Below are 23,154 nucleotides of genomic sequence, written 5' to 3' on the forward strand. Positions count from 1 at the left end.
CATTTTCAAACCTCCTCTTTCACGTATATCTTGTATTATTTTAAGTTTTATTCTCGGTTTCTTTCCTGCCCAAACAAAGTTATTAATACCTTTCTGCCATTCTTCCAAATTTGCATCTTTTTTGAGTATTGGTATCATTTGAAAAAGAAATAGAAACTTAGGCAAAACATTCATTTTTACTGCTGCTATCCTTCCCAACAAAGACAATTGTAATATTTTCTATTTATTCATCTCTGTCTGTATTTGTGCCATAATGGTTCATAATTATACTTATATAATTTCCCATTTAAGGTTGTAATATAAACTCCTAAACATTTAACCTTTTTTACTATCCTGTTACTCTTTCTAGTTCTTCTCTTTGATTTGTAGTCATATTTTTAACTATCATCTTTGTATTCCCTAGATTTATTTTAAACCCAGATACTTGACCATATTGATTAATTATGTTCATTAAACCTATAACTGATTTCCCCAGTTGTGTTAAAGTTACAACCAAGTCATCCACGAATGCTCGTACTTTGTATTCATAATGCCTAATCTTAATTCCCTGTAGGTCATCTGACCCACGTATTCTATTCAGCAATAACTCCAAAGTTGAGATAAACAATAATGGAGATAGGGGACACACCTGTCTTGTTCCTTTTTCAATTTTAAAGGATTCTGTTAGGCTATCATTAACTATAATTTGTGCTGTTTGTTTCTGGTAAATTGCCTTGATAGATTGTGTAAAGTACTCTTCAAGCTGCATCTTTTGTATTATTTTCATTAGAAATTGCCAATTCACTCGATCAAATGCTTTCTCCGCATCCAAGAATATAAGCACTGTGGAGAGTTAGTTATTCTTCCCCAAATACTCCAATATATTAACAATTTGTTTTACATTACTTTTCATTTGTCTCCCCTGTATGAAACCAGATTGATCATTGTGAATCATTTGTTGTATAACTAACATCAATCTATTTGCTAGTATTTTAGCAAAAATTTTATAATCTGTATTAAGTAGTGATATAGGCCTATAGTTTTTTGGCTGAGTGTGATCTTGATCTTCTTTCGGAATCAGGGAAATAAAGGCTGTTCTCCAAGATGATGGTACCCTTCCCTCCAGTTGAATTTTATTAAATAGTTCCTTAACTGGTTCTACCATTTCTAATTGTAAATTTTTATAATAAACTGCTGTCAATCCATCTGTACCAGGGGCCTTCCCAACTTTTAACTGCTTAATTACCAGGAGAATTTTCTCCGTGGTTATCGGTTGATTCAGTCTTTTCCTTTGCTCATCTGTAACTATGGGGATTTTTTCTTTCTCCAAATATCTATCTATTTCTAAACCTTGTATTTTATCACCAGCGTACAGTCTCGTATAAAATTCTAAAAAAAACCTATCCTGTTGATAGCCTTCCTTATCTTTGTTTTCTATTTTCTCTATAGTACGAGATTTTTGTTTTTTCCTTAGCATATATGCTAACCATCTGCCTGGTTTATTTGCGTTGCAAAAAGTATTATATTTAGCATATAGCAGGTTAGTTGCTACTTGATCTGACATCAACATGTTGAATTGCGCTCACAATAAATTAATTGCCTCTTTTGTCTTCTTATCATCTGGATTAGATATTAGCCCCTGCTCTTTCTTTTTTATCTCCTCTTCTAATTCCCTTCATTTTTCCTCCTGTCTGCGTCTATATAGGTTATTCAAGTTTATTAAAACACCTCTCATATATGCTTTACTTGCATCCCAATCCATTTCCATAGATGTTCCCTTATTCATGTTAAGAGCAAAATATTCTTTCAACAGTTTTTTGCATTCTATGACATTTCTCTCATATCTAAATAAAATTTCATTTAGTCTCCAAGACCTCCTAGATCCCTCTCCATGTTTCAATTCCATCCAAACTGGGTTATGGTCTGTTAGGGTTCTCGGGCATATCTTCGTCTTCTTCACCCTAGAAAGAAAATCATTTGTAATTAATATAAAATCAATCCTAGAGAAGGATTGTTGCCTATCAGAAAAGAATGTAAAGTCCTATTCTTTAACATTCGGTTCTCGCCAAATGTCTCTTAATTCCATATCATCCGTCATGTCAAAGAAAGATTTAGGCAATCTTGCTTGTGTTTGAGTATTTTGCAAAAGTCCCTTCTTATCTTTCTTGGTGGCCAATACTCCATTGCAATCACGCAATAATATACACGATCTATAATCCCATTGTATTAATTTAGTATGGAACAACTTATAAAATTTTTCTTGTTGTGGATTGGGAGCATATACTTCTGTTAAGAGTGTTTTCTTTCCTTCTATTAATAGTTCAATTGCAATATATCTTCTTTGAGGATCTGCTTGAATTAATTCAAGTATATAACTATACCATTTTTCTTCTCCAGAGCAGATGCCACAAAATGTAGTCCCAATCTTGCATTCATCAAATATTTCTGGTCATTTGTTCATGTGTTTCTTGCAAGCAAATTACATCATTTTTAAATTGTTTCAAATAGTGGAATATTTTTTTCCTTTCTTGTGGTAAGTTTAAACTATTAACGTTCCAGGTTAAAAATTTAATTGTCATCTTCAACCCCCTGAAGCTTTTTAAGAGCCACCTGGAAATCCTGCTGGAATTTCATCTTTGGTCTAGCTCCCCCACAGCTTCTGTATTTGTGTTTGTAGTTTCTTGTATTGTTGTCTGAGCTTGTTGCATCTTTAATTCTTGTTCTTTACGTTTGGTAGCCGCTCGGGTTTGTCTTTGTTCCATAATTCCTTCTGTCTCCTCAAGTAAGTTCAGGGCTTGAGCAGCACCTGCTTGTACCTGGATAATCTTCCTGTCTAGCCTCCCCTGCTTCTTTTCTTCCTCTGGGTCCTTGAGATGGAGGGTATCCAGCCTTTAATACATTGTTGTAAAAATCTCTTGCCTTCCAAACTGAATTAAGATGATATCTTTGTCCTAAGTAGTTCACCACCAATCTGGCTTGGACCTCCCATCTATACTGTAGCTGGCGATTTCTGAGTTCATCCACTAGAAATACATAATCCTTTCTAGATCTCAACATTGTAGGGTGAATTTCCTTCAATACTATCAGCTCCTGACCTGCAACCTGCAATTGGTTTTTATAGGTCGCTTGTAATATCCCGTTCCTTGTTTTCCTTGTGACAAAATAGATTACAATATCTCTTGGTAGTTGTCTCTGTCTGGCAATCCATGAATTAATGCAGTAAATTTTGTTGATCTGCCGGCCTTGCCAACTTTTGTAGATATCAGCCTGGCAGCTCTCCACACTAGATAAGGTCTGTCACTGTAAATCCTCCCTTGAAAGACTTTGCTGTAGGAGCCAACATCACAAAGATACAGATGTGCAGTTTCAATGCTCCGAGACCACAGCCAATACTTTTGCCACTGGGTGATCCAATCGGACTTTAACCGTCCCTCAGAGATGGTGAACAGGAAGAATACGTCTTGCTGATCTCAGGGACATTGCAAAGTCCCTGATCGATCCAAGAGAAGTTCTTCAAGCAGGCGACAAAAAATCCAGCCATTAGGCTGATGAAGTCGGGGCGGCTCCAAAACGGAAGGATAAGGAAAGAGAAAGTGTTTCCAGATGGTGGGGAATTTTTACCGTTTTAAAAGAGAGTGCCTATAAAAAAGTTAATTTAAATTAGCAAAACTAATCAGTTTTGGCCAAATAAAGCATTCAATTCAAAAAAAAAAAAATTTAAATTTGAGAACAGAAGAAATAAGCTTTGAATGGTTTTGGACAGTGGGTTATCTTACTTTTTAAATGTTATTTTCATGGATAGAATTTATACAAGCCTTTTAAACTGAAGGGATTAAGTTTTCTTCTTTTTTCATTGTTATTTTTTGCAACCTATGGACTAAAATTCTCCTTCATTACTGTGTGTGTTTTTCCCTTTTTCTTCTCTATTTCATTCAAGAATTTCACTTTTATTTAAACTTGGAATAAAAATATAAAAAGCAACAATGAAAATTGTAACAACAGAGGGAAAGATGACACTGTTACTCGGAAGCTGGTAGTTTGTGTATTGGAAACAAAACACTTTTAATTTCCTCAATGATTATTCTGGTGTCAGCCTTTGTTTTGCTGCTTGCTTTTGGCTGCCATTGAAACACGGAGGGGGGGCATTGTTTGTGGGTGGAGAAGTGTCAGCACTGGAGAGACTGAATAAAGGGATATGTTCTCACCATCTACTGCGCATGCTGCAGATAAAGGATTTGCCGCCCAGACTAACTATCCGGCATACCAGCCTGATGATGTTTTTTGAAGATGTCTCCCACATGACACCTGTGGAGTGTACTGATTGGACTATGGACTAAGGTTACCAGGGGGAGGGGGTTGGGTCACATATTGATATCTATGATTACGTGCGCTTTTGCATCAGACCTCGCTTTGCTTAGCTACTATCTACTTATGACCAGTAAAAGTACTCTTAATTCTGCAAAATGGAGTTGACGGGTTTCTTTCTTGGTTACTGAGTGAAGCAGCCTTGACATTAAACGAGGTCTCAGACACGCATACATCCCGGAGCTGATAACTACCGAGGGGAGTGCACCCAATTCCTACAATCCCCCCCCCCTTGGAACATGTCCCAGCAAGGCAGCGACCGGGGGGAGAATAATGAGAGCCTCGTGAAACAATTTGCAGAGGCTTAGAAAAGGAAACATTCCAGTTGTGACCCTGGAAAAGAAGCGGACAGATTTCTCTGCCTGAGAGAGGCCGGGGGACAATCAAACGATTTATGCTCCTTCCTCAGGCAGCTGTGGAATTTCATGCAACAGTTTGGAAACGTATTTTTCATTGAAGAAGGCAAGGTAAGAAAACTTGCTAAGCCTTGATGAAGTAAGGCAGCCGTTGGGATGGAGACTCTGCATGATGCTGACTCCCCCCCCCCCCTACCAAGAGACTATAAAAAATGTATGGCTGCTTTGAATAAATACTTTGATGATCCGCTCACGGAGCTACAAACAAAAGCTAAATTTACATCCCTTGACCAGGGAAACAAGAACTGTGTAAACAGGGGGACCCCCCCAAATTACAGCTCTGCTATGACTTGGCTGTGAAGATGGGAAGTGATTTAGTCCATGACAATTATAGCAAAGATAGTGGAAGAGAGAAGGCTACCCCACCAAAATCCCCCCAAGGAGCTCCAAATGAAGGGAAAAGTGGCTCTGCAAGCAAACCCAGATTTCTCATCCCCAAACTGAGCCCAAGGCCCTCAATTAGGGGGGAGAGGAGGCCAGAGAAACCGCCTGGGGGGAACAGGGAGACCGCCATGAAGGCATTGGAGGCTCGTCCCAAATCCCACCCTGCCCCGGGGAGAGGAATCACCCTCTTCGTCAGAGGAAAGTGAAACCGAAACACATGATGATCATCTAGTAAGCTCCCGATCGGGGCCCATGACTATCCCAGTGAAACTTAAAGTGCCCTCTACTGGAGCACAAGAAAATATGCTGGCTCTTTTAGATTCGGGTTGCTAATGTTGCATCGTTAGCCCCGAAGTAATGGAAAAATTTGGCCTAAGACTAAAAACCTTGAAGGTCCCTATTCCTTTTTGCCAGTTGGATGACTCGATAGCTGGAGGGAGTCCGGCCCATTTTGTGACTGAGCCAATAGACATGTGGATGGGAACTCACCAAGAGTCAATAAGTTTTATTGTGGCCCCAGGAATGGATCGGCCTCTTATATTGGGCTTACTCTGGCTGCGTAAGTGGAATCCACACATCAATTGGAGGAAAGGGTGGATACGCATCTGATCTGCTACACCCCCTGAAGGAGAGGGGGAGGCTCCCAAGTGGAGTAACTGTTCGGCTACACCCCCTAAAGGAGAGGGGGAGGCTCCCAAACAGTGTAACATTGACCCCAAACTAGCAGCCAGGGGACAAGAAAAAATCGAAGGGGAGGAAAAAATCCCCAAAGAATATTGGGACCTGAAAGATGTTTTCAGTGAAAAATCATCTGATAAATTGCCCTCCCACTGTGCCACTGATTGCAGCATTGATATCCTTCCCAGAGTCAAACTTCCAAAACCTTAGATTTATTCAATGACCCCTCGTAAAATGGATGAGTTGAGGAGGTTTATTGACAAAAATTTGCAGAGAGGTTTCATTGAGCCTGCTAGGCCCCGGGTGGCTGCCCCTGTTATGTTCAGAGAAAAGAAAGATGGCTCCTTCCGCTTGGTAGTCAACTATAAAAATCTGAACACTATCTCTATTCAGAATCTCTACCCGTTACCGCTAATGAAGGACATGCTAGCCCAGTTGGGTAAAGGAAGAATTTTCACGAAATTAGACCTGTGGGAGGCCTATTACAGAGTCAGAATTAAGGAGGGTGACGAGTGGAAGACTGCGTTCAACTGCCCTCTTGGTTGTTTTCAATTCCGGATACTGCCATTTGGCCTACAGGGGGTGCCAGCTGTTTTCATGCAATTGATTAATGACATTTGGCATGACCACCTCTACAAAGGCATGATGGTCTATCTTGATGACATCCTTATTTACACAGAAACATGTGAAGAACACATGAAACTGGTCTGCTCAGTGCTAAAAAAACTCTGGGCAGCAGAGCTATATGCGAAATTGTCTAAGTGTGAATTTCATCAGGAAAAAATTGACTACCTTGGGTATCGCATCTCCCATGATGGCATCGAGATGGACTCCGCAAAGGTCCAAGCTGTCACTGAGTGGGCACCCCCCCACACCCGCAAATAGTTGCAAAGTTTTTTGGGATTTGCACATTTTTATCATCAATTTATTCCCTCGTTCGCTAGCATCACCCTCCCTATTACAAACCTCCTGAAATCAAAAGGGGAGGCCAAACCTAGACCAGGAAAGCCCTTAAATTGGACTATTGAATGTCAAGCCACATTTGAAAAACTTAAACGACTATTTGCAGCTGAACCTGTTTTGGTTCAAATAGGATAGGAGCTAAATTGTATGTTCCTGCTGCCATTAGAACTTTGGTTCTGCAACGGGCCCATGACTCACGCATGGCAGGCCATTTTGGATTTGTGAAAACTCTGCATCTCATTAAAAGACAATTTTGGTGGCCGTCATTGAAGAAGGAGATTGAGTCCTATGTGGCCAGTTGCCCCACATGTGCTGCTGCGAAGCGCCCACCAGGGAAACCCCAGGGCGTGGCCCATCCGGAGGCACCGTGGAAAGAAATTTCTATGGATTTCATTGTTGAATTACCTGAAAGTCAAGGAAGTACTGTTATTTGGGTCATTACAGACTTTTTTTCCAAAGAAGTTCATTTTGTTCCATGTTCCAAAATCCCGTCGGCTAAAACCTTGGCTAAAATGTTTATTACATGTATATCGCCTGCATGGTGTACCAGACCACATTATCTCTTGGCACTTCAAGGTCTCACTGTTTTGTCTATAGAGAGTGATAAGAAGAAAAGCATACAGATGTTCCTTTATAGTGTATCTTTAACCAGAAAAAAGTGAAAATAAGACCTTATTGTGAATTTATGCTTAATCTTGTAAAAACCTTCCAAACCAGAGCAGCAGTGTTTGTCAGCTTGAGATAATGGCCCAATCTCAACAGCAGAAAGAAACTTTAAGTTTGCAAAAGATATTGTTAGAAATTCAGAAATAATCAAACACATTTGAGAGGACGGAGAAGAAGTTGGAAAATCTAGAGCATCTAACAGTAAAATATGATGAAGAAGTTGGAGATGTTTATCAAGAGGAAAAAATGGATGTCAGAGTTCTAAAAACCGAAGAGAAAATTGACTACAAAGAAATTAAATCCGCCGATACCTATGGTGATTGGTTTGTGTCTGGAAATGGAAAGAGTGGAATACGGAAAGAGGAATTAAATGGAGGAGAACTCTACCCCAGATGGTAAGGTACAGAAGAAGAAAAAATAAAAGAATTTATGGATTTAAAGAGAAAAATTTTGTTAGCAACATCGTTGAAAACACCACTGACAATTAAAGATAAGCTGATTAAGGAAACAGAAGAAGGGCATTGATACTACATGAGAGACTTAATAAGCAATGAGTTGCAAAGAGGAGTCCATACAAATTTGATTAAGGAGATGATTAGAGGACTGATACCACAAATGGCAGAAGACATGAGATTGTTTTGCTACTAGAAAGATACAAGTTGATAGATGAAAGGGTATAATCTAAAACTAGTTAAACTTAGTGAAATTTAGTGACAATAGATATAGTTAAATAAATAATTGATAATGATAATAATGTATACATAAGTAATAATTGGATACGAATATTGAATGGTACCTATGAAAGGAAGATTAGAAATTTGTTGGTTATATATAAAGGTTAATAAAAAAGAACTAAGTTAAATTTAGTTAAATTTTGTTTATTAGGGGGAAAATGTTATGATAAAGGACACAGTCAAATAAAGGAGGGATAATAATAACAATGTATATAGATTCTTCAAAAAGAAGTCTCAAAGTAGTTTTACTCCACAATGGTTTTTACGTTTCCATACCTGTAGGTCATTCTGTACATTGAAGGAAAACCTACGAGAACTTGGAATTGGTTCTTCGTAAACTTAAATATGAAGACCATGATTGGCAAGTGTGTGGGGACTTGAATGTCTTGTGCCAAATACACTTCTTTTCTGTGTCTATGGGAGAGTCAAGACCGACAAAATCACTTGACCAAGAAGAGTTGGCAGCCAAGGGTGCTAATAGTTGGTGAAAAAAATGTCCTCCGAGAAACTTTGGTACCTTCTCATAAAGTTCTTCTACCACCTCTCCACATAAAATAGGGATTGATGAAGCAATTCGTAAAATCACTTCCAAGAGATAGAAAATGCTTCAAATACTTGGTCACCAAATTTCCATGCCTGTCACAGGAAAAATTGAAGGAAGGTGTGTTCGTCGGACCAGACATTAGAAGGCTTATAGTTGATCAAGAGTTTGTCAATACCATGACGGATCCTCAAAAAGAAGGGTGGTTTGTGTTTAAAGAAATCGTACAGAAACTTTTAGGTAATAACAAAGATCCTCACTACAAAAAGACCGTCGGAAGAATGTTGAAAGTATTTCAAGCTTTACTTTCCTGAAAATTTGGGAGCTGTGTGTGAGGAACAAGTTGAACGATTCCACCAAGACATTAAAAAGATGGAAGGAGATACCAGGGAAAATCGAGCATTACAATGATGGCAGACTACTGTTGGATGCTTCAGAGAGACTTTCCAGATGCTACTCACAAGCGTAAATGCACCAAGAGGAGCCTCACAAGGAAGAAGAATCGAGTTTAGTGTGTGTAGGTGAACTCATTTCAGTTCAAAAAAGGATTTTCATGAAAATATTGTAATAAAACTTTAATTTTATAAGTCTATTTCCATTTATTTTGAGGTATTGCCTTATTTAACATAGTTACCTAAATTGTCAGGAAACGTGATGTCCTATGGGAAAATGGAGGTCATTTTCGGATTCAGCGCACCCAAAAACTTAAAGATTACGTGGAATAACCAAAACACCTCTCGAAAAAAATTTTTTTGCATTACGTTGTGCTGTGTTATGGTTGATGACTGTTGAAGAGATGCTCGAAAGTCTTTTGTAACCAACTGATACACTTTCTACAGTATTATATGTATGTATGTACGTACGTACACACAAACACACACACACACACACTGGAGCAAAAAAATTCTTTGCAAATCAGGCAATATGATTGGATTTGTTTTCTCTTTTTGTCTCTCATAGTTGAGGTCTACCTATGATGACAATTGCAGGGCTCTTTCATCTTTTTAAGTGGGAGAACCTGCACAATTGGTGGCTGACTAAATACTTCTTTGCCCCACTGTATTTGTTTGTTTGTGTGTGTGTGTGTGTGTGTTTATGTATGTGTGTGTGTGTATGTATGTGTGTGTGTGTATGTATGTATGTATGTATGTGTAAATATATATATATATATATATATCCTCCTATATATATATAGACAGACTTTGCTGTATGTGAATGAGCAGAATTCACAGTAAATTAATGAAGGGTTTTTTTGTCAGGACCATGAGTTTGTGTCATGCTCTTAGGAAGCCTAGGTCAGAATGTAGGGTAAGTAACAGGAGCTCACTGTCAGGTTTCCAAAAAATGCCCTAATTAATTCACAACTTTCAAGCCAAATTTCAAAAGAAAATTAGCCATTTATTAGGAGCATTTATTTTGGCAAGGCCTTTTTGCAATCAGATATGAGGCTTCTTCGAACTTTACCCCTGTTCCTTCCCTCCCCTCAGTCTGTGTCATAAATCACATTCCCCAATGAGGTGCCCCCCCCCCCCAAGTCTGCTGTAGTAATCTGAGATCTGACTCTGGTCTAAAGTATGCATGGAATGCGTTTCCCCCACTTCCTTACCATCACAACTTTAGGAGTTGCAACTCACACAGTGCTCAGATCTTGAACCCAGTCTGTCAGCTTTCCCGCTGGCAAGCTCAGTGTCTAACTGTTGAGTCATCATGCCCCCTATCTCTTATGGGAATAGGCCTTATCAAAACTTTCCCCTTGTCCCCTGTTCTGACAAAGTTACAAGGAGATAGAAGATTAATGTATACTAAATTCAATTTGCCTGGTTTTTTTTAAATGTTATCTACAAAACCTTGTTTTTTTTCCAGTCAACAAAGATGAGATTGAAAGCATCTGCTTCTATTTTCATATGTATGCAGTTTATTGTTATAGCCAACATCTATGACTAGTCCAGGTAGTCCTCAACTTACAACAGTTCAAAGTTACAACAGCACTGAAAAGGGACTTATGACTGTTTTTCACACTTATGACCATTGCAGCACCCCCAAGATCACATGATCAAAATTCAGATGCTTGGCAAGTGACTCATATTTTGGTTGCAGTGTCCTGGCATCACGCAATCCACTTTTGTGACCTTCTGACAAGCAATGGGGAAGTCAGATTCACTTAATAACCATGTTTCTAACAACAACTGCAGTGATTCATTTAACAATGGTGGCAAGAAAAGTCATAAAATGGGGCAAAATTTAACAAATTTTAACAATTTCACATTTCACAAATGTTTCATTTAGCAACAGAAATTTTGGGCTCAAATTGTGGTCATAAGTCGAGGACTATCTATATACAATTCTAACACTGTAACTTGCCTGAAAGAGAACATAAAACACATTTTGATAGTTACATATTCAGATAACCTAATTAAAAATAAATGCAATGTTATTGTGATTTTTAATAATAAATTGTGAAAAATCAGGAGACTGGTAACACCTTTTCTAACTAACACATTTGATTAAAAGGCATAAGTTTTTATGTGCTGCAGCTCACTTCATCATATGTATTACATCAGCTGCAAGTCACAAAGGCTTCTGCCTTTTAATCAAAGGTGTTAGTCAGTTAGAAAAGGTGCTACCAGACTCCTCTTGATTTGTTGCCAACATAGACAAATGTGGCTCTCCATTTGCCATGTTAAATTGCAGGAAAGTGAAATAGATGTACTGAAAATGAATCCATAATTTTATGTTATGTTGGAACACTGATGTAATGTCCAAACAGTTCGTTTGTTTCAGTGACGTGCAGTGAGCTTCATGGCTGGTGAGGCAAGCGCAAAAGCCCCGCCGAAGCCCCGGTGCCATGTCCGCCATAGAGCGGGACCGCGACCTGCTCTATGACAGACGGTGCCGGGATGCGGTGGCAGGGCTCTAAAGTGGCGGCAGGGCTCCGGCGGCAGGACTTTAAAGTCCCGGCACCGTCCGCCATCGAGCGGGACCCTCACCGGCCATGAAGCTCACCTCACGTCACTGCTGGAGAGCCAAATGCCCGGCACGTTAGGAGAAACCCCCTTCTCCCTATCTGCCTTCCCACCTCAGCCACCTCCCCCTCCACCGATGCTAGGTGCTCCTCTCTCAGCCGGTCTCCCACCACCAGCCATACAAGTTGCGGGGCTCTTCAGGCACCTCAGAGGCTCCCCAAACCTACACAGCCGATTTCTTCTCCCTGCTTCAGAAAGATCTCCCCCAGACGTCTCCCTGTGGCCGCCTAACCAGACTGGGCTCTAAGGATTAAGATCCATTCCGTTCTATCCCTGGAGGGTCTTCGCCACCCTTCGGGGCGATCTGCTGGATCTCCATGGCTCGAATCCACCAGAAGAACTGACCCGGAGATCCAGATTTTCAGACGCCTCTGAGGACCGCAAGAGGCAGGATCCCACCCTCCAGAGATGCCTCATCTCCCTTGAACCACTTCCCCTTTCTACTCGCCGCTTCTTTCCCCCACTTCTTCCTTCGCCTCGTTTCCAGTCTTCTGCCTTCCCTTGGCAGTTTGTTTCCAAAGCTCTTGTCCAAGGGAACCCAAAGTTGCCAAGCAAGGGGTTAAGCAAGTAGCAGCGACGCTTCTTCCTCATCCGATGGAGCTCCAGTCGGTTGCTTGGTTAGCTAAACACCCACTGCCTGCCTGGCAAGATGGCTTTGGAAAGGCGAACAGGTAGCGCTCTGAACGGGACAAACACCCCGCGAGGAACGCTGGCAGTTGTAGTCACCCTCGCCGGACTGTTGGAAGCCTCCCTAGCGCTGGGGCTTTCTCCAAACGCGACAGCAGGGCTTTAAAGGGCGCCCCCCTCCCCAGCCAGCCAGTCCACCCAGCCCATTCCTCCCCCTGCCACCGCTGTGTCCAACAAGCCAGGCGTCTCGCGTTTATGGCGGACATAAACGCGAGACTCCTGGCCTGTTGGGACACAGCGGCAAGAACGTCCCTGCCGCTGCCCCTTTCCTCTCTTTTCCGGGTAAAGTGGAGATGGGAGGGAAGGGGTCGCTAGGAGGGAAGGGGTCGCTCCTTGGGAGTCTCTAGCCAGCAGCCCCAGGAGACCCCCCCCCCCCGAGAAGAATTGGGGCTACCAAAGCTCCCATACCCACCCACCTTTGGGATGCAAGAGACGGCAAGGCTTGCAGCAAAGGGAATCTGGACCCCAAGAAGGTTGGGGAGGGGTGAAGAGCGAGCCTCCTCCTTCTCCCCCACTCCTCTCTCCTCTGAAGTGCGCCCTCTGAAATAACCCGCTCAACGTAAGCGTGCTCAAGTGCAACAAGGCATGATTCGCTGCTCCCAGATCAGGAGGCGGGAGAATCGGTGCCTCCTTTGCATACAAAATTTTTCCCTTTTTAACCCTTGCTTAACTTTTAAAAGGCGAAAAATTCCTTATGCAAAGGAGGTCCCTAGTTCTCTGGCCTCCTCCTATAATTAACATTAAGCAGACGCCAAGCCACTGTGACTTGGAGTCTGGTAGCAACTACCTTGGCTTTAATTATTTTTTTAAAATTCTTTAAAATTCTTTCCTTTTCCTGGGGAGACTGGTGAGGCCCCGCCTCCCCTGCCTCTAGTGACTGCACGTCTCTGGTTTGTTTTCATTAAGATCAGATAACAATCCTGGATAACATTTCCCCCCCAAAGGTTTTGTTTCCAGAAAAACATTTGTGATTATGGTAGACCCCTTCAAACTGAACACAAATATAATTTCAAAATGACTGCATCACATAGGAATCCTGAGAAACATGAAATTAACTTTTAATAACTACAATCTAATAATCACATATTTCCAACATACTTCATAAGTTCAACAGGGCTAAAAATGTTTTGCTGCTGATTTTTGTTTGTACTCAATGTCTGATGCATCTCACTACAATGTCCAACAGTAGTCAGCCAGTATTGATAGATTATAGTTTCCATTGTTCCAACAACCTGGTGAAATCTTTAGAGGTTTGAAAGTAGAGCCACTACTTTCAGATCTCCCCAAATATTCCAGTTGTTATTGGTGTACTTGTTGTGCTTCAACAACAGTTCCATGTTTTTGTAAGTTGCTTTCATGTCTCGAGCATAGCCAGCACGCACTGTTGTTGTTGTGTTGGAAGCACCCAGGAGCTTCTTGGGTGATGGGATTAACTAGTGACATTGCCATTGTCCAGGGAACATGCAGTTGGGGCTCTTTTGATATCTCCATTAATGAGCCCACTGAAGTGGTACCTATTTATCTATTCATGTTTGCACACTTTCGAACTGTATGTCAGGAGGAGCCTAGAGCAAATGATAAGAGTCCGTTCCTTCACACAGCAGCATTCAGGTCTCAAATATTGGTTTACAAATTGTCAATCCTAAAGGGGTACGTTGCCATTGTGTAAAAACAGAAGATTTCTATAAACTAAGTTACATTACAATATATTTTAGTGATTAATGGCCAAAAATTTTAGTGATTAATGACCCAAAAGTGTTCAGAAAGCAAAATCTTTGTTGTCCAGTGTAACTTGTAGCTTACTTTTCTCCTAGCTTTTTCAGTAAAACATAGTTTTAAACAAACCTAAATTCCTAATTCATATGTCGTGTGACAAATTGCAGTTAATTGAAATGGGTACTCCCAATTACTTCCTCTTGACTATGATACAGTGAAAGCAGGCAAGGCAAGAGATTTTATTGTATTTGGTACTCAGGTTCAGATAGACTATGGCTATACCATTCTGATATTCTTGTAGTTTCTCAATTCTTTTACCATATCTCTGAGAAAACTGTTTTTAAGATGTTGAAATTTTCACAGGCACAATAGATCCTAGTTCACCATACACAATGATGTCACCCAGTCAACGTGCCGGGAATTGGCCAGGTTCACCTCAGGTTTCTGGTCCCTCTACAGCAACACGTATGCCTGGAATGTCACCAGCCAATCCTTCCTTACATTCTCCAATACCAGATGCATCTCATTCACCACGAGCAGGAACAAGTAAGTATGAGCAATAGCTGGTTGCATAAACAGCTATCTGTTGCATTAAAAGAAGTAACAATTCAATCATACTCAATATTTCTTTACAACCCACATCAATTCTCTTGCTAATGTCCATAGTAATAGAATTAATAAAAGGCTGGTGGAACTTTATTTATTGACTCGTTAGCCAATTCCAAATAACTTAGCCTAGTCTTCCTATTGAAATATAAGCAAGTTCAAAGGTATGTGTTTCTCATGATGTACCCATCTTTCACTTCCAATAGGCAGAAGCATGCTGTTACAATCATTTTCATTTCCTTTGACAAACATTGATTCATTGCAGTAGACCATATAATTCCCAAAGCTTTTCTATTTCAATTTCCCTGAAATTTCTCTGTTTATTTTTCCATCTTCAAGTAATGATTCTATCAAATTACACTATTTGCTCTAGTTTTTGCCATTTATATATAGCCTGTATTTTGTTATTCAATTTTCTCTGTCAAATACAATTTCCTTGGACTTTTATACAGTAATTTTCAGATTCATGTTTGAGCCATATTTTTGTTGTTGCATTGTACAGGCCTGGAAATCATTTGCTGGAAATGATTCAGCCAGTGATGTCATTCATCTGCATATAAACACACATATGCTAACTATATCCCCAACTAACTTCTAACCACCAATTTTCTATAAATATTAAGGGAACATCACACAAACTTATTTTTTTAGTGTAGAATCATTTGCTAAACATTCCATCTATTCTAACTCAGGCTTTATTTCCATTGAATTATCATATTAGCACACTCGGCAGCCAGTCTTTAATTACATATTAATGCAAAACATTTAATAATCCACACCCATTCATATTATCATAGACGTTTTCTAAATCAAAAGATACACAATGAATTTCCATTGCCACATTTGTATATTTTTCAGTAATTTGCTAGAGCATAAATTTGTTATGCACACTTCCTGCCTTATATAAAGCCTTATTCCTTTTCTCAAGTTTTGTTCATTATCACCTCCTGTCCTTTGAATTAAAATTTTGCCAAATACATTCCCAGGCATTGTTAACAAATTAATTTCTTTTTTTAGTTTTTGCATTCACTCTTGCTATCTTTTCCATTATAATAGAAAATAGTAACATCCTTGTTAGATGTAGATGCAGACTTTGAATATATATTATATAATTTGCACTTATGATTCTGGCTGGCTTACAATATATTAAGCAATTAAACATAATATGAAACAAAACAAAGGAATTGCTCACTTAATATAAATACATATACAAAAACACATCCAACAAGAGGCTTCATCCATTCTAACCCACAGCCTGGGAGAACAATCAGACAGTTTTAGGGCCTTATGAAATGCCAACAGAGTGGGATCTACATGAATTTCAGAAGAAATCTCATATCAGACCGCAGGTGCTGCACCAGCAAAAGCATATTTACTGGGTCTAAATAGATGGCATTGTTTAATCAAAGGAAGCTGGTGTGTATCAACCTGACAGCATTCACCAGATTTGTAGAAACCATGAGAGATAGGTGATTTTCAAACAACCTGGCCTTAGGCCATGTTGACTATATACAGGGCGGGGCATAACCTTTTCCTAGGGGGTCACAGCAACACTTGTAATAACAACACAAATAATTCATACACCATTCGAAAGCCCATCAAAAACTGAGTTTATTGACACGATTTAATAGTCAGTATGACCACCATTAGCCCTTCGAACAGCATTCAAACGAGGTGGATAAGAACACAACAAATCTTCAAACAGTTCCGTTCGATTTTCCAGATTTTTCAACACAGTTTCCAAATTCATTCTCAAAGTTTCAACCGAATATCGATTTTGACCTTGCTCCTGAATCATCAGAGCTTCCACTTCATCCTTAATCCTTAATTATGGCCCCAATGTTCTCTGCCGGATTGAGATCTGGCGAATTTCCCGGCCAGACGTCATTGCCCCAAAATTCGACATTGTTTTCCTTTAACAATTGCTGAGTCGCATTTGCATTTCCGAATCGAATTTTCCAGCCATTCTTAAAGCAAATTTAACATTTAATAGCTCATTCAATTCAGTTTTTTATGGGCTTTAAAATGAGGTGTCGCGGAAGTTGTAAACTGCTGTCGATCTTGCTGTGACCCCCTAGGAAAAGGTTATGCCCCGCCCTGTAGATGATGACTATATAGTCATCTTTGATTTGAATATGGAAAGATACAACCAGTGCAGCTCATGAAATAGAGGGATCATGTGGACATAGCAAAGTATGCATACAACTACATAGCCATTCCATTGGTAAATCACACCTTGGTTTACTTCTCTCTGTTCTTGCACCTTATTATTTTTCAATATTCCATAAATAGCATTTGTGGCTTTCTTTTCAGGTTTTTCTTAGGCCTTTTTCTAGCATTATTTTTTCCTTCAACACAGTACCATAAATCACTATAAAATGAAGTGAAGGAATTCTAAAAGGGTGTTTTTTAAAAAGAAATCTTTCCCTTACTTCATTTTCATTCCAAACTACATCATTTGGGATGTCTGAAAAATAGTCCTCAAATATTTGAGAAGTTTGATTTGTTACAAGTTTCCATGTTTTTCAACTAAATAATTTAGATCACGTCATAAAAGCCAGAGCTTTTGTTATACAGTAATTGAGAAGCTTATCTAATAGCAGGTGAGATCACTGATAGCATACAAAGCATTGCTGCTTGATCAATATGTGTAATAGCACATTCACAATGGAGAACACCATTGCATGTTAAGGATCCAAAATATTTTATTCACAAATGATTCTGTGCATGGAACAGCTGTTGGGGGAGGGAGGGTGTATGCTCCAACCCCAGAGACAGCATGTTTAAGGCACAGGCCGCAGCTCAGGAGCTTGTTCCTGTGCCTGAACTGTTTATGGACGTAGTACAATGCCAGTGGATCCAGCCTGGTTCCCTGGCTGCCCCTGGTGGGGGAGATAAGAAACTACTCAGTGGAGTCAAATTTAGAGAACATCTTAAAATTGCCCTCTGTAGACCCTCTGGTCACTTCCTTGACCTCTAATTCAGTTCCTCCAGAAAACCTCATGGAAGGTCTCAAAACAGAAGATAGGAAGGTGGAGAAGATTTGCCACAAGACCCACCAAGTGGCAGCCTGGGCCATTAAGGCCTCTACTTTTGCCTTCTTTTTACTAGGCCTTTTATTCTCTGGTTACGAGAATTACAGTCTAAGTTACTAGCAGAGGACACATGTCTGTGCCAAGACGTGAATAAGATCATTGCAGCAGCCCAGTGGACACATCCCTAAATGTGGCAAAATTCACGTCTAGAGCTCTGGAGTCTAATGTAATGTCTCAACGCCTTCTCTGGCTTCGTCATTGGCAAGTCAATGTGAAATCGAAATGGGAGCTAGCTGCAACTCCCTTCAAGGGAGACAAACTATTTGGGGAGGCATTAGATTCAGGTAGGTCCTCCCTACCAGTAACAAAAAGCAGGAGAGGAAGAATCAGCCTTATTTTAGGAGGCAGTCCTTTCATGCGACTGCTCATCATTTAATACTTCCACCTTTCACAGACCATTCTCCCAACCTCCCGATCGGTCTCAGGACAGACAGTCCTTTCGGGATAGAGGCAGGCAACAGTACCCCTATTGCAGACCAAATCGAGGAGGGGCATCCCAGAGGCCCTTCCGTAAGAACAAGTGACCACCAGAGGCTGCCTCCCCTCAGGGGGTGACTTCAGTAGCTCACTTCCCAATGGGAATTAACCACGACAGACTCTTGGCTCCTACAGACAATGAGACAAGGTCTCATCCTGAAATTCATTTCCCTTCCCCCGAGGAACTTTATTCGCTGTCCCATTGATGAAAACATGCATGCGCAAGGATGGGAAATGGCTGCCAAGCTTTACCGCTTAGGCTTATGAAAACAAAACGAGCAAAGCTTATGGGACTAAGACCTCAGACATTGCGAAAAAGGGGTTCTTGCAAGAGACCAACTTTCAGAGGATCCAGGGAGGCAACTAGCTGGGGGGGTGCCGCTTTCGGGCGGCTCCTGGATGGTGTTGCCACCCTCGGTGGCTCCTGCTCTGCTCGGCGATGGCGTTGCGCAGATGGCGACGATCTCAGCCCCGCTGCCGTGGGGAGCTGTTGGACTTGTGCCAGGCTGTGCCGGCGCAGCGGTTTGTGCTTTGTTCCGTGAAGGGGGTGGTGAGTTCTACAACGATGTATGTCGGGACTGGGCGGCTGGTTTTCTCTGGCGCCCCCCCTCCTTCCTTCTTGGCGCGGCCTTCTATCCTGCTGTCGCCGCTGCGGGGCTCCTCGTTGCCCGACCCTTGGCCTGCTTTGATCTCGGCTCCTGGGTCTTTGCACCTGGCCCCTCTTGCTGCGGCCACCGTCATCTGCTGCTGTCCGAGGAGTACCGCCTCAGACAGCGCCATTCTTTGGACGATCTTACTTTCTGCGCTGCTAGTCCAGGTAAGCGGTACCCCTGGGGATTGGGTGAATACCTCCCTCAGCGGCCGCCATTTTTGGTCCCGGCTGGAGCCTTTTTCACCTTTTTTCCTCCGTTTTACCCTTCGAACAATTACCACCGTTGCAGTGATTATGAAGATCTCTTGGCGTGCTGGCAGCTTCTGCGGCTTGTCTGTGTTACATGCCCTCGACGGAAGGAGACGACGGAAAATAGTGAAGGCGTGGGCGGGGATTTAGCGCCCCCCTCCTCTCTTTAGCCGTTTCAGCCACCCCAGACTCTGGACCTTTTGGACCCCTTTTTTGCACCTTCCAGACTTGCAGGAGGGAAGAGAGAACGAGGAACTCTCCGTCCTGCACCATTTTTAGTTTCTAGCTTTTTGAACTTGCGTGAACCGCTGGGCGGAACTAAGATCTGCGTTATCCTGTTGGTGGAGTGTGTGTTGTGTGAATGAAGGTGAATGAACCAATTTTATATTATTGTATTATTGTATTTTGTATGTTTTAATGATTACAGTGGGGTATGTATGAGGAGAGTGCTTGAGTGGTATACATGAGAGGACTGAGAGTGTGGCCTGGGGCCCCCTCCACTGAATTCAGAAGCAGAAGTGGATGGGGGCCCAGACCTGCCTCTCGTCCTAGAATGAATGGTATGTGCGGCCTGCCGGGAAGAATGGAGGCCATGGGAGAGGGGGGAGGGTCTACGGGGATGGGGGCGGGTCGGAGCATCTTGGTTATGACCGGGAGGGGCAGGTATGACGGGAGCTGCAGGGCTAGCCATTACCGGGGAAGGAAGGCTCGCTATGTCACAATGATCCCTTGTTCCGGCCCTGCAAGCTCAGCTCAAGGACCTGGTGACAAGAGAAGTCAGGGCCCTGGTCTCAGGTTGCTGCTGCTAAATGCCAGGTCTGTGATTCATAAAGCTCCCCTCGTCCGGGACTTAATATTAGATGAGGGGGCAGACCTGGCATGTATTACTGAAACCTGGCTGGGCCATGAGGGAGGAGTCCCCCTCTCAGAAATGTGCCCAGAAGGGTTCCAGGTGCTCCACCAACCACGACAGCAGATAAGGGGTGGGGGAGTAGCAGTTATCATCCAAAGGTCATTAGTTCCTCGCAGGATCCCTGCTCCAGAGATTGTGGGGTGTGAGTCTCTGCTCTTGAAGTTGGACCTAGGGGTTCAGGTGGGCTTGTTTTTGACGTACCTACCTCCCAGCTGCGTCACAACAGCCCTGCCTGCGCTCCTAGAGACAGTAGCCGGGTTGGCGGTTGAGTTACCCAGTACTGGGGGACTTCAACCTGCCATCCCTAGGCGAACGCTCTAATGGGGCTCAGGAGTTCATGGCTTCCATGACAACCATGGACTTGACCCAGGTAATTCAGGGTCCGACTCATAGAGTGGGACACACGCTCGACCTTGTATTTCTCTCGGGACAGTGGAGACATGATCTTGAATTAAGGAGAATAGAGATCTCGCCCTTGTCATGGTCAGATCACTCCGTGCTGAGGCTTGACTTTGGGAAGTTACTCCCCCATTGCAGGGAGGTGGAACCGATTAAATGGTTCCGCCCCAGGCACCTGATGGACCCGCTGGGATTTCAGAAGGAGCTTGGAGAGATACCTGACTCCCTTGCCCACAATCCGACAGAGTCCTTGGTCGCCGATTAGAATACAGTGGCGACTGAGGCGCTGGATCAGATTGTGCCTTTGCGGCCTCTCCGCGGCAGTGGATCCAGGAGGGCACCTTGGTTTACTGAGGAACTCCGGGAGATGAAGCGCCAAAAGAGACACCTAGAGTGATGCTGGAGGGCTAGCAACTCTGAATCCGACCGAACACTATTAAGAGCCTTCATTAGGACTTATTTAGTGGCGATACGGGCAGCAAAATGCGCACATTTTTCCGCTCTTATTGCATCCGCAGAATCTCACCCAGCCGCCGTGTTTAGGATAACCCACTCCCTCTTGAAGGGTGAGGACGCGGGGGAATCCTTGCAGGGAAGGGCTGAGGAGTTTGCTCAGTTTCTGTCGGACAAAATCACTCAGATTCGGGCAGACCTTGACTCCACTTGGACAGTACCAACGGAGATGCCGAGGGAGGGTCTTGATCGGATTTCCTGGAATGAGTTCCAGCTTGTCACCCCTGAGGAAGTGGACAAGGCCATGGGAGCGATGAGTGCCTCCACCTGTTTACTGGACCCATGTCCCTCCTGGCTGGTCTCGACCAGCAGGGAGGTAACACGAGGCTGGCTCCAGATGATTACGAACGCGTCTTTGCAGGAGAGATCTTTCCCGCAACCTTTGAAGGAAGCGGTGGTGTGACTCCTCCTCAAGAAGCCTTCTCTGGACCCAGCTATTCTTAAGAACTATCGTCCACTCTCCAACCTCCCCTTTTTGGGGAAGGTTGTTGAGAAGGTGGTGGCCCTTCAACTCCGACGGACTTTGGATGAAGCAGATTATTAGATTCCTTTCAGTCTGGTTTCAGGCCTGGATACTGCACCGAAACCGCTTTGGTTGCACTGACCGATGATCTCTGGCGGGCCAGGGATAGAGGACATTCCTCTATCCTGGTGCTCCTTGACCTCTCAGCGGCCTTTGATACCATCGACCATGGTATCCTCTGCGACGGCTAGAAGAGGTGGGAGTGGGAGGCACAGTTTTACGGTGGTTCTCCTCTTACCTCTCTGACAGGTCGCAGTTGGTGTTGGTGGGAGGGCAAAGGTCGACCCCTAGGCCCCTTAAATATGGTGTGCCACAGGGCTCGGTCTTGTCCCCCCTCCTATTTAATATCTACATGAAGCCACTGGGTGAGATCATTCATCGGCACGGGATTAAATGCCACCAATATGTGGACGATACACAACTGTATCTCTCCGCCCCGTGCCAGCTCAGCGTAGCGGTGGACGTGATGTGCCAGTGCCTGGAAGCTGTCAGGATCTGGATGGAAGTGAACAAACTTGCACTCAATCCTGACAAGACCGAGTGGCTGTGGATGTTGCCCCCCAAGGACAGCCCAGATAGTCCATCCCTAATCCTGGGGGGTGAAAATTTACACCCCTCAGAGAGGGCCTGCAACTTGGGGGTCCTCCTGGATCCGCAGCTGACATTAGAACATCACCTGTCGGCCGTGACCAAGGGGGCCTTTGCCCAGGTTCGCCTGGTGCACCAGTTGCGACCCTATTTAGACCGGGAGGCACTTCAGACAGTCACTCACGCCCTTGTCATCTCAAGACTGGATTACTGTAACGCCTACTGCCGCATACCTCCCACCGGCCGATAAGATAGCAATAGCAGTTAGCAATAGCAGTTAGACTTATATACCGCTTCATAGGGCTTTCAGCCCTCTCTAAGCGGTTTACAGAGTCAGCATATTGCCCGCAACAACAATCCGGGTCCTCATTTTACCCACCTCGGAAGGATGGAAGGCTGAGTCAACCCTGAGCCGGTGAGATTTGAACCGCCGAACTGCTGAACTGCAGTCAGCTGAAGTAGCCTGCAGTGCTGCATTTAACCACTGCGCCACCTCGGCTCAGATCGCACAGGGTGGGCCTTCTCCAGGTGCCGTCAGCCAGATAATGTTGGCTGGCTGTCCCCCAGGGGAGGGCCTTCTCTGTAGCTGCTCCGACCCTATGGAATGAACTACCTCCAGAGATGGCCTTCTGAAAGGCTATCAAAACCTGGCTATTCCAGCAGGCCTGGGGCTGTTGACCTCATGGCTGAGGTCCAGCCCCGACCAGATTGGGTGCATGATGTGGTTTTAAATCTGCTTTCTGGTACTGGTAGGTCAAGAACGGAAGGGATTCTACTCCATCCTCTTCTCGGTACCGAAGAGCTCGGGGTGGATGGGGGGAGAGCAATATTGGATCTAAAGAACCTCAACTACCACCTGACCTACAGGAGGTTAAAAATGCAATCCCTGCAAACCATCCTTGCAGGGATAAGGCAGGGGGACCTTCTCACGTCTAAGGGAGGCATACCTACATAAACCAATTCGGACTCATTATCAAAGGTTCCTGA

General features: G+C 43.1%; 1 protein-coding gene across 3 annotated transcripts in view; it reads left to right on the top strand.

Moving 5' to 3' along the window:
• The window catches only part of MED14 (mediator complex subunit 14), a 174,422-nt gene that overhangs the window by 137,214 nt on the left and 14,054 nt on the right, over window positions 1-23,154 (top strand). For all 3 annotated transcript variants that reach the window (XM_087721772.1, XM_087721773.1, XM_087721774.1), the window contains exon 25: window positions 14,516-14,698. In XM_087721772.1, the coding sequence (XP_087577898.1) occupies window positions 14,516-14,698 (183 nt within the window). The remainder of the gene's footprint in view (window positions 1-14,515; window positions 14,699-23,154) is intronic.

The sequence above is a fragment of the Thamnophis sirtalis genome, unplaced genomic scaffold (assembly GCF_051295495.1).
Source record: "Thamnophis sirtalis isolate CommonGarterSnake01/CBP01778 unplaced genomic scaffold, rThaSir2_p1.2 scaffold_8, whole genome shotgun sequence".
Taxonomy (NCBI): Eukaryota; Metazoa; Chordata; class Lepidosauria; order Squamata; family Natricidae; genus Thamnophis; species Thamnophis sirtalis.